The 14,827-nt window shown below is 40.2% G+C and overlaps 1 protein-coding gene across 1 annotated transcript in view; it reads left to right on the plus strand.

Moving 5' to 3' along the window:
- Positions 1–14,827, plus strand: part of Nell1 (NEL-like 1) — an 887,940-nt gene that overhangs the window by 236,795 nt on the left and 636,318 nt on the right. Inside the window, exons 6-7 of the mRNA NM_001037906.2 lie at positions 7,438–7,510; positions 8,110–8,192. Coding sequence (NP_001032995.1) covers positions 7,438–7,510; positions 8,110–8,192 — 156 coding nt within the window. The remainder of the gene's footprint in view (positions 1–7,437; positions 7,511–8,109; positions 8,193–14,827) is intronic.

Here is a 14,827-nt window from a genome sequence, read left to right on the forward strand (position 1 = left end):
CAATTTCTTACAGGTGAAATGAGCTGGTTATTTGGCCCCCAGCTCAGTACTTCATTGTAACAACCACTGCAGAAGTTCCCCCAAAACGTTCCTGGGTGTCTGTTTTCCAGGGTCTTGAAAACACTGATATGCATTTGTAGGTAGAAATGGAATGCTGTATATTACCCAAACTTCTTAGAAAAAACACAATCTGATATTGCGCAACCTATAGGCTTTAGGAATTTGGTGCTCTTATACTGTTTACTATGCTGACAATGCACACTCTTAAGACTCAGGAAGAACAGAGGACACTGGGATCTGTGTTGCCTTTTGACCTCAGCTTATGTATCCAGCAATCCACCCGTTTCCATCCAGTAGCAAGTCAGTGAACTGCTCATATGTAGCTGTTAGACACCACACTCAACACTGAACTTTTAGCACATAAACCTTTCTGCTCAGAAAGAAAATGATTGACAGCAGATCAAGCTGATCTAAGCTTGGTCTTTTGACTTTTCCTCAGAATCATTGGGAGCGGTTTTATAAAAATGCTGATTTCTGGGTCTATTCCAACTCCAGTGAAGTGGAGTCTTGTAGGGTTAGTCCAGGACTGAGAATTTTTAGTCAATACTCATGGTATTTCAGAATTATTAAGAAAGTTGAGATTTGAGAAAGTCTGCCAGGATAAATGATGTGAAATAAAGCATAGGGAATGAGGCCACCAAGGCCAGCTAACACACTGTCACCTAGGCCAGCTAACACAGAGCCACCAAACCCAGCTAACACAGAGCCAGAATGCTGCTGAAGTGAACATAGGCTCATTGAACTGTATTAGACATAGGTCTAGTATGCTGTAATTTCAGATAAGTATGGATACATTTAAAGATAAATGAGGAGGGGCGAGGGGAATTCTGTCTTTTACCCCTTATCTCTTTGAGAGAAGTTGCAGTACTGGAAGACTCCTTTTTGTCTATGGAAATCCTCACAGGTGAAGGTTTCTGTGGAGAAATAAGGGTAAGGGAGAGGTTTTTTTTTTTTTTTTTTCTTTTTTCTCCTTACTTTTATGTTTGTAAAACTTAATGGGTTTAAATTTTTAATTTTAATTTAATTAATTTATTTTAGCATGGCAAATGTTTATCCTACTATTGTGCTGGTTAATTTTTTGTCAACTTGACATAATAAAGTCAACTGGGAGGAGGAAATTTCAGGTGAGGAATTGTCTCCATCTGATTGGCCTGTGAGCATGTCTGTGAGACATTTTCTTAATAACTGATGTCAGAGTTCAGCCACCTGTGGGTGTTACTGTGCCTAGGCAGGTGGGTCTGGACTGTACAAGAAAGGTAGCTGAGCAAACAAGGGAAACAGTATTTCTCTGTGGTCCTTGTTTCATTTGCTGCCTTGAGTTCTTGCCTTGGCTTTCCTTGAAGATAGACAGGCTGTAACATATAAGCCAAATAAGCCCCTTTTTCTTCCCAAATTCTTTGTGGTCTGTGTTTTATCATTGCAGCAGAAAGCAAACTAGGACAGAAGTTGGTACCAGAGAGTAGGCTATTGCTGTGGTGGGTCTGGTTATATTGGTTTTAGGGAGGATTGTTGAAGGATTTTACGCTTTGGGCTAGAAAAAGTATTGAGTACTCAGGCTGCTCTATGGAAGCTTGATAGAGAAGAACATTGAAATAAATGTAGACAACAGTGTCTTGGCTTGTGAGACTTCAGAGGGATGTTTGAGAGACCCTCACAAACTCTAAAGGGGCTGTTTGAATATTAAGTTGGAATTAAGGAAAAGAGTTCATGTATTTGAGGAGACAAGAAATGGCCATAGAAGAGGTTGGAGGGATGAAAGGGAAGATGATGAACCAGCCTACCTCCATCTTAGGCTTATAGTAAAGACAAACTAGGATTATTTTGTTTTTGATTAAAGCCCTGTTTCTCAAGGATTGGGCTAAGCTCAACTTGTAACCTTAACTACAAATGGTTCTATATTGCATGGTCCAGGAAATGACAACCGTGTCTTTATTTCAAAAAGTTATAATAACCATATGACAACCCTACATTTGTTTCAAATGGTTGCTATAATTGTTTCAAATGGTAGTCAGAAAAGGTAGTTACCTTGTTTGGCTACCTGTTTTTATGACTACTCTGTTATGACTACCTTGCAATCATGTCTTCATTTTAGGAGGTCATTATGACTAACTTGTTATAGTTATGTTCTGGTCCTGTAACCCTGCCTATTTTGCATGCCAAATCTCCCATTAGAAAACCTTGCACCACTGAGCTACAAAATCCTTGTCTTCCTCATATTCAATGCTGAATTCTTGAACCCCATCTTAGGAGGAGGCAGCCCATATACATGGGAAAAAAAGCTTGCTTTAACTAGTTGGTCTATGGTCTTTCTCCTCACTTTGGGATTAAAAAAAGGAGAAATGATGTGATTATATTTTAAGTAAAATATGTTTAAAATGGGCATTTATAAATTATAATCACAACAGTAAATTTGCAAGAAAAGAAAGGAACCCATGGAAACGAAACCTTTGCTTTATGGTGAAAATAGATGCTGGTTAACTGTGGCTGAAAAATCAATGTGCTTATCAAGAGATGAGCATCATTGAGTGGGAATCTTCTGAGAAATCTTTAGTATTCCCTCAAGGTCAGCACACTGAAGGTAAAGTCAAGAGGAGGGCAAGGCTATATCTCTAGCTGGCAGCTAAAGTTGGTGATTTTGGTGGCATGAGAACTGCAGGATTGAAGGGGTCATGGAGCATAGCTGAACCCTGGTACACTGTGGCAGTGTTGGAATCTCCCAGAAGAAAGGCCATCTGGGAAGGTGTAGTCTCAGTTTCCATGTAGAACAAAGACTGGAGGGATCATGGAGAGAAGTTGAGGCTTGTCACTATGAGAAGACAGGAAAGGCCATTGGTGAAGACACAGCTTCACCTACAGTGGGGACACTAGCATATTGCTGATGACAAGACCATGGGACAACCACCAAGGACAGTATGAGTGTGGAATAGAGTTAGCCTATGAGACAAGTTGAATATGCTGTGGCAGAGCTGGAGAGTTTGAGCTTCCAAGGACTTTTGGAACCCAGAAGATTGTGAGTGAGTTCCAGATGTCAGACTTTGAGCTGCAGGATTTGAAGCTACACTGCTGGACTTTGGTTTTGCTTAAGAATGCTGTTTTTATGCCCACGTCTTTCAATTTTGGAAGAAAGTGTTCAACTTACTTTTTATTGTACCAGAGCCCACAGCTAAGTGTCTTTGGTCTTTAAAAAGAATCACTGAACTTTTAACCTGATGAGTATTTTAAAGACTGTGGGAGTTTTGAAGTTGGACTGTGTTTTCTATTATGAAAGTAAAATGAAAACTTTAGGACTCATAGGAAAGAAAAGGTTGTAGTTTCAGGTTGTTGTGTTTGTGTGGAAAGTTAACGAGGAGTCAATGGTGTGGGTTAATTTTATTCAACTTTTGATACAAACGAGAGTCACCTAGGAAGATAGACTCTCAACTGAGGAGTTACTGACATCAGACTGTGCTGCTGGGCATGTCTATGAGACTTTTTTTCTTTCCTATTAAGCAATGTAGCAGGGTCCAGCCCACTGTAGGCAGTACAACCCCTACTTAGGCGGGCCTGGGTTATATGAGAAAGCAGGCTGAGCAAGTCAGGGAAGCAGTTTTCCTCTCATTTTCTGCTTTGATTTCCCTTGATGATGGACATTTAAGACAAATATACCCTTCCCCCACCCCCCATAAATTGTTTTTGGTCAAAATGTTTTATCACAGCAACAAAAAGCAAACTCAGATAGTCCAGTCCTATGTCACCAATATTTAGGCACTGCATGATCACCATGGTGAATAAATGCAAGAGTTTCTGTCCTTATTTAGGGGAGGAGGTGGGATGCCAGCACTTCTTGGATCCCAAGTGTGCACATTTGCACTCAGATTTCTGTCAGTTACATACACAATATACCTACACTTTTGTGGGTGACATGAGTGTTTACAGTCACACTTTTGTGGGGGCACATGTACATTTATATCCATATTTTTGTCAGACATACACACACACACACACACACACACATCACTCACTTCTGTGGTTCACATATGCACAGTCCTACCCACACTTCTGTGGGACACGTGCACATTCACATCCCTACTTTTATGGGGCAGATGCACAATCACATCCCCAATTTGGTGAGCCACACACAAATCTACACCCACACTTCTGCGAGTGTCAGTTAGTATTGCTGTCCTGCCTCCTGCTTTCTTTCAACCCAGCATCGATTTGTATCCGTTCTGCATCAAGTTAACATCTTGATTTATGTGGCAAGAACAAGTTTTTATGCCCACATGCGGGCTGACCCCTATGACTTTTTCTCAGAAAAAAAAATTACCAAGTGCTTTGGGTTTTTGTGTTAATGAGCATTGGAAAGCTGTCAGCACTTATTTCAGGTTTTGTCCAAGTCAACATCATTGACCTTCACCTAATGATCTGTGACACAAATGTGTGCATATGCGTGCATGGACACACACAAACACACACACACACACATACACACTCATGACAGAGATCAAAAGTGGAAAAGACAGAAGCAAGGAAGGTTAAGAGGAAGTAATTTGTAGCTTATCTTTTATCTAAAATGTGTAAGGTCACTTCAAAGAAGGCCAAGAAAAGCTAGCATGCCCTGGGTTGTTGTTAGGCCAATTCATGTTGCAGTTTTCAGGGTGGTTTTCTATTTTGTGAGGGAAAGCTAATTTATATAAAACACATTTCTGAGAACTCTTCCCATGCATGATGCAACCTCTTCTGACAGGGATAGATAGACCTGGGCCTCTTCTGGCACATACGTGTCTTCTGCATACTTAAGGATCACCAAGGTTGACCAGTTCTCTTGTTTTGGCTGGGAGTGTCTTTGTTTTAGTAATAAGATATCCCTTGTAAGAGAAAAATCTCTACATCTTGGGCAAAATAGGCTGGCTGGTTATTCTAATCTATCTAGAATCTATCTGATTACATAGGCATTTTATTTTAAAAAAACAAAATTTAATATTATATTTCTGCTTTGTGTTTTAAATTATATGTACTACTCTACAGCTTTTAGTGAATGCACACAGTGATGATCTCTTTATGGTATTTTTGGATACATATCCTGTTTTGCTCATGTTTATGCCTGTCTTTCTCTATTGTCTCTTTACCCTCCCTTTTCACCATAGTATTTTGTCTTCCACACAAATGTTTGCCTTCTCTGCCATTACACTTCTCTCTCAGTCAGAGGTTCTGAATATGAGAGAACATTCAACAGTTTCCCTTTTATTTTCTTCCCATTATCATCTGTTGACCTATCTTCCACTTAGACTCTTTCTTCCCCTCTCACTTAGTTCCATTCAGGTTTCTTCCAGAAATGTATTTTCTAGCATGACATTTAATTTTCTACAGGCATCTTTCTTTAGTGGAAATATATAATTTTGTTTATATAAGCATATTTCTATACACATGCTACATACATAGGTGGAAAGGCAATTAAAAAATGAGAGGTCTCGTGGGTGACAGTGTAGATTCAGATGCCTGTGAAATTGACCCAAATCCTGTGTTAGAGGGATGTGTTAACTTTTAGATCCAGCATCTCCCTCCAACTGATGCTCAGAGAAGGTCACTTCCTTCTTGTACTGTACACACAGTAAGCCAGAGTCAAGATCAAGAACTTGGCTTCCCCTGACTTCTAAGCATAGATTTTTATTTTCTTTTGAAGTTACAATGTGTCTGAAAGTTGCCCTGACTCTTGAAGCAATTGTTTGGCTCTAAAAGATGGAGCATCTTTGTACCCGAGAGAAGCTCACTCAGGTTGTATTAATTGCTGCATGAGATTATGAGTTAATAGTAGGAAGCAGTGGCTGGCTTCTTTCCCATTGGGAAGCCATCTCCCCTTGTGATCACCAGCACTGCTCTTTGGTAAAAAGAGATGAGGTTAAGAAATGTGTACAGTTCTGTTGTTGATGAACTCTGCTCCTGTTATTTATATTAATATTTCCAATTAAATTTTATTTTGAAATAAGAAGTAGAGAGCAACATGTGCCGATTGCCTTGTCTAGAAGGCATTCATGTAAATGTTAAGTGTTCGCCTCCCCAAAGACTTACCCACTATCTTAAGCCTATATTTTATTTATAAATGAAGCTCAATATTCGGAACCAGAGTCTGTGTCTACCATCTGTTCTCTTCCATATCTTTCATTAGATCTAAAGGAAAAAAAAAACCATCTAAAACCAGAATCTTAAATTTAACTTGAAAAATCCCAAAGCCAAGCCAATGTTTTTGTTGAGAGATCGGTTCCCACTGACTGCTTCAAATTTGGCCTTTTCTTCTAAACTGAACTGTAGTGTTAAAGTAGCCTTTCTTCTCTCAGATGTTGATCAAGTTTTTTTTTTTTTTTTTTTTTTTTTTTTTGGTTTTTCGAGACAGGGTTTTCTCTGTATAGTCCTGCCTGTCCTGGAACTCACTCTGTAGACCATGCTGGCCTCGAACTCAGAAATCCACCTGCCTCTGCCTCCCAAGTGCTGGGATTAAAGGCGTGTGCCACCATGCCCGGCTGTTGATCAGGTTTTAAGATGCCAGCAAAGACTCAGTGTTGTTCAATTATTTGAGGAGAGAAAATTGTTGCTTAATTTTTCTTTGATGTTTAATTTTATTTCCTTAACTAAATGTATCAATAGAAGTCTTTATTGGGATTGGGAGTATGGTTCAGTGGTTAAAGCACTTGCTATACAAACCTAAGAACTAGAGTTTGGGTCACCAGTAAATGCTAGGAGAATGTGGAAACATACCTGTGATCCTAGCACATATGAGGTGGAGATGTGATTCTCAGAGCCAGTTGGCTAGCTATAGTAGACAGAGGGCTCTGAGTTCAAGAGAGAGACCCTGCCTCAATACATGTAGATTGAAGAAGATGCCTAACATCAGACCCTTACCTCTGCATTCATATGGACACATGTACATGCATGTACACTCTCACACTTGTGCCCACACTCATGCAGACAGCATACTCATATGTACATACACTGTACACATACATATGCAAAAATGAGAAATCTTTTATTATATTTATTTCCCCCTCCAAAAGCAAGCCTTGAAAAAAAAATCAACATTACTCAATGTTCTAAGATTAGGGCATAAGAGAGCATTTGTATTTCACAGCATCCTTTAAATTTGATAGTTCATGAATGCAGATATCCCCTACTGCGCCCGCCCTTGCTACTGTTCTCGATGGTATCTACCAGATGGAATTATCTGTGACCTTCTCAAGATGAATGTATAAGGGACTTCTAGATGGGGGTGATTTTGGCTGATGCCAACCAAGGCTGCCTGGACTCCTGAGTGAACCAGTCTTGGTAAGCACCCTCTGATTGTGGGGGTTGCACAGAACTCCTGGCAGCTGTCAACTTGATCGCTATTTATCTCTTCTTTGGTAGGGAATCATCCAAGATGGCAAGATCATCTTCATGCCGAACGGCTTCATCACACAGTGCCCCAACCTAAATCGCAGTAAGTAGCACGCAGGCATTTCTGATTAAATAGTATGTGACTTGTTCCTAGTGTCAGACAAAAACATCTGTAAGGAAACGCGTAAGTTATGTAAGATTGACTTCGGGGACAGTAGAAGGATTATCTGACGTCGATATTACTGGGTCTTTCAAGGTTGGAACAAGATTTTGTTACTTTGGCAATTACAATTTGAGGGCAAGAAAGGATCACACAATGGGTTCTGTATATTGCAACAAAAATATATATTCAATATAATTACATAAATGTATGTTTAATGTAAAAATATATATCTCACAAAATTATTCTTTAAATTTTTGACCTGGGTGTGAGTTACTTCTTGGAAAATTTCAATTTCATATGAGGATTTAGTTTACAAAATATCAGGTTCTTTTTAGTTAATGGCCTCCTTTTTTCCTATTTTTAATTATTAATAAAAATGAGGGAAACAGTGTTAGGAACAGAAATCCTCTGTCATTTCCCTCAAATTTTAATCTCAAGAAAGCAAAACCCCTTGTATAGTTACGTAACTCTGTTTTCAAATTTTTCTCTCTCTCATGCGAGCACAAGGTTAACACGTGCCTTCTGTTTTCTTTATTGAGCTTGCCCAACATGCAGTGATTTCCTGAGCCTGGTTCAAGGAATAATGGATTTGCAAGAGCTTTTGGCCAAGATGACTGCAAAAGTAGGTGTCTAAATTCACTGTGATAGTATGTCTCTTTGTCCTACCTGGAATTTAGAGCAAGATGTTCTAGTGGAAACACTTTTAGCTTGGCATGTGTAAAGTGCTGTAGCAAAATGTCTTATTCTTGCTTGAAATGAGACTGCCCGTAGTAACACAACCATTGAAGTCTTTGATACAATTAGGCTGTATCACAATCGTTTTCTTGAGAAGTGCTAGGAAACAGAACACAGTCTGCATCACTGTAGGTTCCTTGTGAGCAGAAAAAGAATTTGCCCAGTGGCTAGGAAAGCAGACAGAATGAGAGATGATATATGGGGCAGAGTCTCTGCAGCTTGTGAGCTAATGCATTTTGGATGTAAGAATAATTGGCAATAATCATGAGGGTAAAACAGCTATCATGAGCAGATTTCTGTCATTGCGAGACATTACATCGAGCTTCTAATATGTGACTCATTTTCAGATTGTTCCTGAGTTAAATGAAGGGGCAAAGATACCTTCAGTTGTATCATTCGGAATACCCACTTTATCATTTATGCAACAGATACAGTGTACAGCTCTGGGATATTCCTGGCACCCTATTAGATACAAAGAGGCAAAACAATCCCTCTGAAATGCTCATGCTGAGTAGCGTTGTTCCAGATGTAAATAATTAGGGCTGTTCATATGTATTCATAAAGCACCGCTCCGCATGAGAAGCCGAAGCCTCGCGGAAAAGGGCACTGAAATAAAAACAAAACCAAAATGAAACAGAACATGCTGTTGTTATCAGAGCCATCAGTCCTGGACACGGATTCTGGCCTAGGGCAAAGGAAGAATTAGGTTGGGCCAAAGAGACGTTACACACTGCAAAAGAAAGGATTTTAATAACAGTGAAAATGATACATTAGTCCCATTCCACCTGTGGCTGGCTGCTGCTGCCCTTCAGCTGTGGCATGTGGACATGGAGTGGGAGGTGGCTATGTAATTGTGAGCCATAGATCACTCCATGGATGACAAGCTTTCTATCTCAAACTAGACTTTTGGCTAAGACATCTTCTTTGAGCTTGTGTGTGTGTGTGTGTGTGTGTGTGTGTGTGTGTGTGTGTGTACACATGTAGATGGGTGTACCCATGTATAGGTGGTAAGGCCAAAAGTCAATATTGCTACTTCCTCAAGTCACTTCCTACTTTAGCTTTTGGGACAGACTTCCTCACCATACCCAGAACTCACTAATGACTGTATTGGTTGGCCAATGAACCCCAGACATCCTCCTGTCTCTGTATCCCTACTGCTGATGTTATAAACAGGCCAGAATATTTGGCTTTTTACCTGGGCAATGGAGAATAAAGTTTGATCCTCACACTTGCAAGGACAAGCAACACAAGCCACCAAACTGTCTTCCAGTGCCCCAAGCCAAATCCTCTTTTGTCTGGAAAAGAGAGAGAAAGCTTTTGTAAAGAGAAAGATGGAGACGGAGGCTGGAGTCCTAAGGCATTAGCTTTTCACCTTTAGAGTGTGGAGGAAATTTGAATCACAGGCAATTATTCACCATCCCAGCTGGTGGCACACAGAGGCTTTTATGTCACATTGTCTGCAGCAGCTTGATCTCAATACTGGTAATTATATTTTAGCATGCTGGCAAATTTTTAGAACAAGACACAAGCCACTCAGCTTCAGGTGATGGCTGGCCTCCATTCTCAGCTCCTAGGATGCTCTTTTCTTTCCCATTCTCCCCCATTGTGGGCAATGCCATTTTTCTCTTTGAGCTGTGCACTGTCTAGGAGACACAATGAACTCTAACCTTCAAACATTATTATGTAAAGTGGGCATTTGTGAAATGGAAGACATTTAATTGTGGGAAATTATAAGCTGAAAATGTGTTCATTCACCTTCCAAACCCTTGGTGCTTTGAGAATTTTGAAGTCTGTTCCTTCTAAACTTGCTGGATGTGTAATTCTATGTAGCAAGGGAGTGTGTCCATTATCACTGCATTGTTTGGAAGCTATAATGGAAACCGGATACACACACACACACACACTTATACCTAACTAGCCAATGGTAGGCTTTTCCAGTCCAAGAGGCAAAATTTAGGATACTGTGTATATACTTGTTTTATTAAAATATAATGATAAATAACCTAAATTATAACCATTGAAAAATTTATGAACCATTCTTAGCTTACAGGCTATAAAAAAATGGTAGACAGGATTCGGCTTATGGAGCTACATTGATGTAGAAGGAATGGGAAACTCATTCATTAGGTAAATGTATTGAGCGGTTTCTCTGTGCTTGATCCAATGCTTATCTTTTATGTTCACTATCCCCTTAATTCTCCACATAATTCTGAGAGCTTAGTTTAATTTGTCTACATACATCACAGAGGAGAAGACTGAAGGTCAGGATGGGTAGGTAGCTCTTCCTGGGAAAATAGAAGGCAGACGCATCAGCAGAACTCAAGACTCTTAGACCTTGAAATTCCAGCCATATCCGAGAAACTTTATGGTTAGAAAAAATAGGATTGTAAAGAGAAATAAGATAAAATCTGTAGAAAGGAAGAGGTGGATGTTAAATGGTGGATAGCAAAAGGGTGGAGTTATCAAAAAGGAAAAGGAAGAAATTAGAAAGGGCTACTTCACTGAGCCATGGCCAAGTTCTCAGGTTCCCTGTAGGGAGTGAATCTATCACCTGCAGCCACCCAGTGAGGAGGAAGACCTGGCCAGGAACAAGACTTGTTAACCTCACCCTTTGCCTCCGAACTGCTTGTTTTCCTTGGAAACTGGTGATTCTTTGAGCCCTGGGTTGACATCGTGTGTGCGTCTGCAAAGATGATGAGGATTCTTCTTTTTATATCATCTGACTTCACAAAGTGGCTCTCCCAGCCAAGAGTAGGCCAGGTGAAATCTGTGAGAAGAATTTGTAAGGAATTTCTCAAGGACAACTTTTTCTCTCTTTTGCCAGTGGTAAAGTCTGAACAAGGAAGCTTTGCGTGTGTGTGTGTGTGTGTGTGTGTGTGTGTGTGTGTGTGCAGTGCAAAGATCACCTTTTCTTTCTGTGCTATGTATATGGCTTACTTCCTTTCCGTTTACCCTCCACAGCCTTACTTTTATATGGGAGTTTCCTTTAAAAGCCACACTCTTAGACTATATTATCTAGATGCCCCACTCCCATGTAACAACCATCAAGATGAGAGCTCAAAGGCTCTGAATTTCAGCAGAAACCTTTAGGGTTCAGGTTGGCCTTGGTACTTGCTAGTCACCTGGGATCCCTCCGTCACTCTACTTTCGCTTTTGTATCTTTCTTTTGAGATGCATCTATGGCCACCTTTGAGATTTTTACTTATACATTAGACACAGGGTTTTAGTTCATTCAAGCAGAGAAGTCCTTCAGGGCATCTGGTCTACCATTTTGGTGGAAACAAAACATCATTTATCCTTTTGGCAGATTGAAGGATGTGAGGCCAATTGGGAGTTAAATACATTCCAAGATGCAAAGAGAACTGGATGGCATCAAGTCTTCTTGGAGTCAGGGCTTATCCTCAATTAAATAAACCCAGTGTGACAAGTGTTAGTGATTGGAGCTTGGTTTGGGTTATCCAGCAGCTGTGATTTAGACACAAATATAATCAGAGAGCTCAGGGTAGAGATGGAGACAAGGATTTGGAATCATAATGACCTGAGCCTAAGCCTTCTTTTATCACTGTTGTCAATATTCCTAGTCTTGAACAAGCCATTGGGCTTTTCCAGCTGCCACAACCCCATCTATAGAGATAATTATTTCTGCCATCAGCCTATGAGCTTTGGTGCAGGATAATGATGCATATTCAGTGAGCATTGGCTGCTATTCATACTGGTAAGCTAGGAACCATCAGTAGTCTCTAAAGAAATGTACAGCTCCCTCAGTGGCTAGACATCACAAATACCAGAAGCATTTCCTAGGTGTTATCAGGCCTTTCATCTGCGGCTGGAAGAGAGAAGTCTTGAAGAGATATTTTATACGATGCGTTATATCTGGGTTTTCATGCCTGCGTTGCAGTGGAAACCTCAAGGCCCTTCTGGAGAGCAAGTCCAGAGCACGGTGCTACTCCTCGGTATGTGGTCCTGGGTTGTATAAAAAAGAAAACTGAGCAAGCCATGAAGGGACGAGAGTAAGCAGTCCTCTATGGAGTCTATCAGTTCCTGCCTTCAGGTTCTTCCATTGAGTTTGCCTTGCCTTCCTCTCATGATAGACCGTAAACTGTAAGCAGAAATAAACCTTTCCTTCTCAAATTGCCTTTGGTTAAGGTCTTTATCACAGCAATGAAAAGTAAGTAAAATATTGCCTTTCTGAGACTGACTTTGTTTTCTTATATGATTATCTTCATTTGCATCCATGTTTCCCCTGTAAACATAACTTCATTATTCTTTATGGCTGAAAAAGAATCGCATTGTATGTATATACACATTTTATCTATCCAGTCCTCTGTTGTTGGACACCTTGGTTAGTTTCCCAGCTTAGCTTTCTGAACAGAGACTTTCAAGTCTCTCTGGGGTATGCTGAGAAGTGGCATAGCTGGGCCATCTAGTTTGTCTGTTGTCAGGAGCTTCATACTGACCTCCACAGTAACTGCACTAAGAGTATGTTTCCACTCAGTGTACAGGGTCCCTTTTGTCTGCACCCCCATCAGCAGCTGCTTTTATTTGTGTTCCTGAGAACTGCCATTCTGACTGGGGTGAGATGGATTCTCTCAGTCCATTTCTCAGATGGCTAAGGTCTTAATTTTGTCTTATGTTGATGTGATAAGAGACCTGGACAAAAGCAACTTAAAGGAGGCGAGGCCTATGTGGCTCTTTGTTCCAGGTTCAAGTTCATCCTTAACTGGCAAGTTGTTAAGGTATCAGTAACTTGAAGCAACTGCTCAGATTGGTTCCACAATCAGGAGCAGAGAGCACTGAATCGGTGAAATTTAAGCTCAATGTCCAGCACAGAAAATGGTGCTTCCCACATTCAGGGTGGGTTTTTGCACCTCCATTAACCAAATTAAGAAAAATCACTCACAGGCATGCTCACAGGAAAACCTAATCTACATGAGTCCTCACTTAGACTCTCAAGCCAGGAAATTCTAGATTGTGATCAGCTGACAATTTAAAACCAGCCTTCACAATGAGGGTGAACATTTTCTCATAGGCATATTGGCTATCTGTACTTCATTCCCTGAGAACTCTGTTTTCCTACATTAAGCTCATTGGTTGGTATTTTTAGTGTCTAGTTTTTGGAGTTCGGTGATTCTGAGTTCTAAGACATTCATCAGAGCTAGCTAGATTTTCTATGAATTGGAATTCCTTTTGAAAATGTGTTTACTTGGTTTATGTTTGCATGCACACATATGCGTGTGGCACAATGCCCATGTGTTGGTTAGATAACCACCATCAGGAGTCATTCTCCCCTTCCATTGTGTGTTTTCTGGTGATGGAACTCAGTTCTTTATGCTTGGCACCAAGCAGCCTTACTTGTTATCCCAACTTTCCAGCTCCTAGAGTTGGAATTTCTTGATTACTTTTGTTTATGTCTGAAATTTGTGTAGGCAGATCAGGTTCCACGCAGAGTAGCATTTCAAGCTATAACATATTTAATTTGGGGACCTTTCTTGTTTGAGGAACTCAGTGATGATTTTTCCAATTAGGATTGCAGACTTAACAATAGAAGATTTACATTTCCTCCCATCCATATAACAAGCATCAGATAGTACTTCAAAGCAGAAAGGCAATCTACTGTATGACTAATGTACTTGGGTCCATTCATTGACCTCTTCCTGTGAAAAAGCCCGCCGCTGTCTGTCTTCGAATGTCTAGAGGTAGGAATAAATGATTCAGTCTGTGGTTGCTTAGATAAGTGCGAGAACAAAGGTAAACACAATGGAGATGCAGACCTGAGACTGTATCTATCTGGGATCTCAGGCATCCTCAGAGAGAGAGGCAGTTGTGTAGAAATAGCTTTTCAAAATGAATTTGTATAAATTCAGCATGCTCCCACCAATAGCAGAAAATGTAATTCATTTCTTTTGACTCAGAGCTGTTTTTCTCCTTTATTGTTGTTATAGGATTTAGCAGAGGAAAAAAAGGCAAGATTACATATTAAATGCCTTTGAAAAATTTGATTTTTTTACCTTAATATCCCTTTGCCTTTGTTATCTGTTTATTACACTCTCCTTATTATACAGATTAGGGCTTTTCCATGTTGCTAGACAGAACTAAACATATTAAAAGTCAAAAGAAAGTTCAGGCAGGAAAACAAGATGCATTACATTAAAAATGAAGTTTTCTTAGGACTGGAGCCTCACAGATGGGCATCTCAGCTTTGTTGGATGGACACTGGTCATCGCAAAGGCTGACCTTAGATAAGCTCCCATGTCACAGAACTTCATTCGGTAAAGCTCCCTCTCAGATCATGGGGGCTTGAAGGACTTTCCTTCCTTGTGTTAGACAGATGGGAAAGTTGTTTTAGATTTTCACACTGAAGGCACACCCACTTCCTGCTGAGCTCACAAGCCCCATTTGAAGCTACTTTTAGCAGGTATATCTAGCTCATCTCTGTTTTTGCTCATCCCCAGCTCATGTAGGAACTACTGGGGCTAATAGATGGAGTAAATGTAGTGAGTGATGAGCTGTCATTTCATTATC

Source organism: Mus musculus, chromosome 7 (assembly GCF_000001635.26).
Source record: "Mus musculus strain C57BL/6J chromosome 7, GRCm38.p6 C57BL/6J".
NCBI classification, from domain to species: domain Eukaryota; kingdom Metazoa; phylum Chordata; class Mammalia; order Rodentia; family Muridae; genus Mus; species Mus musculus.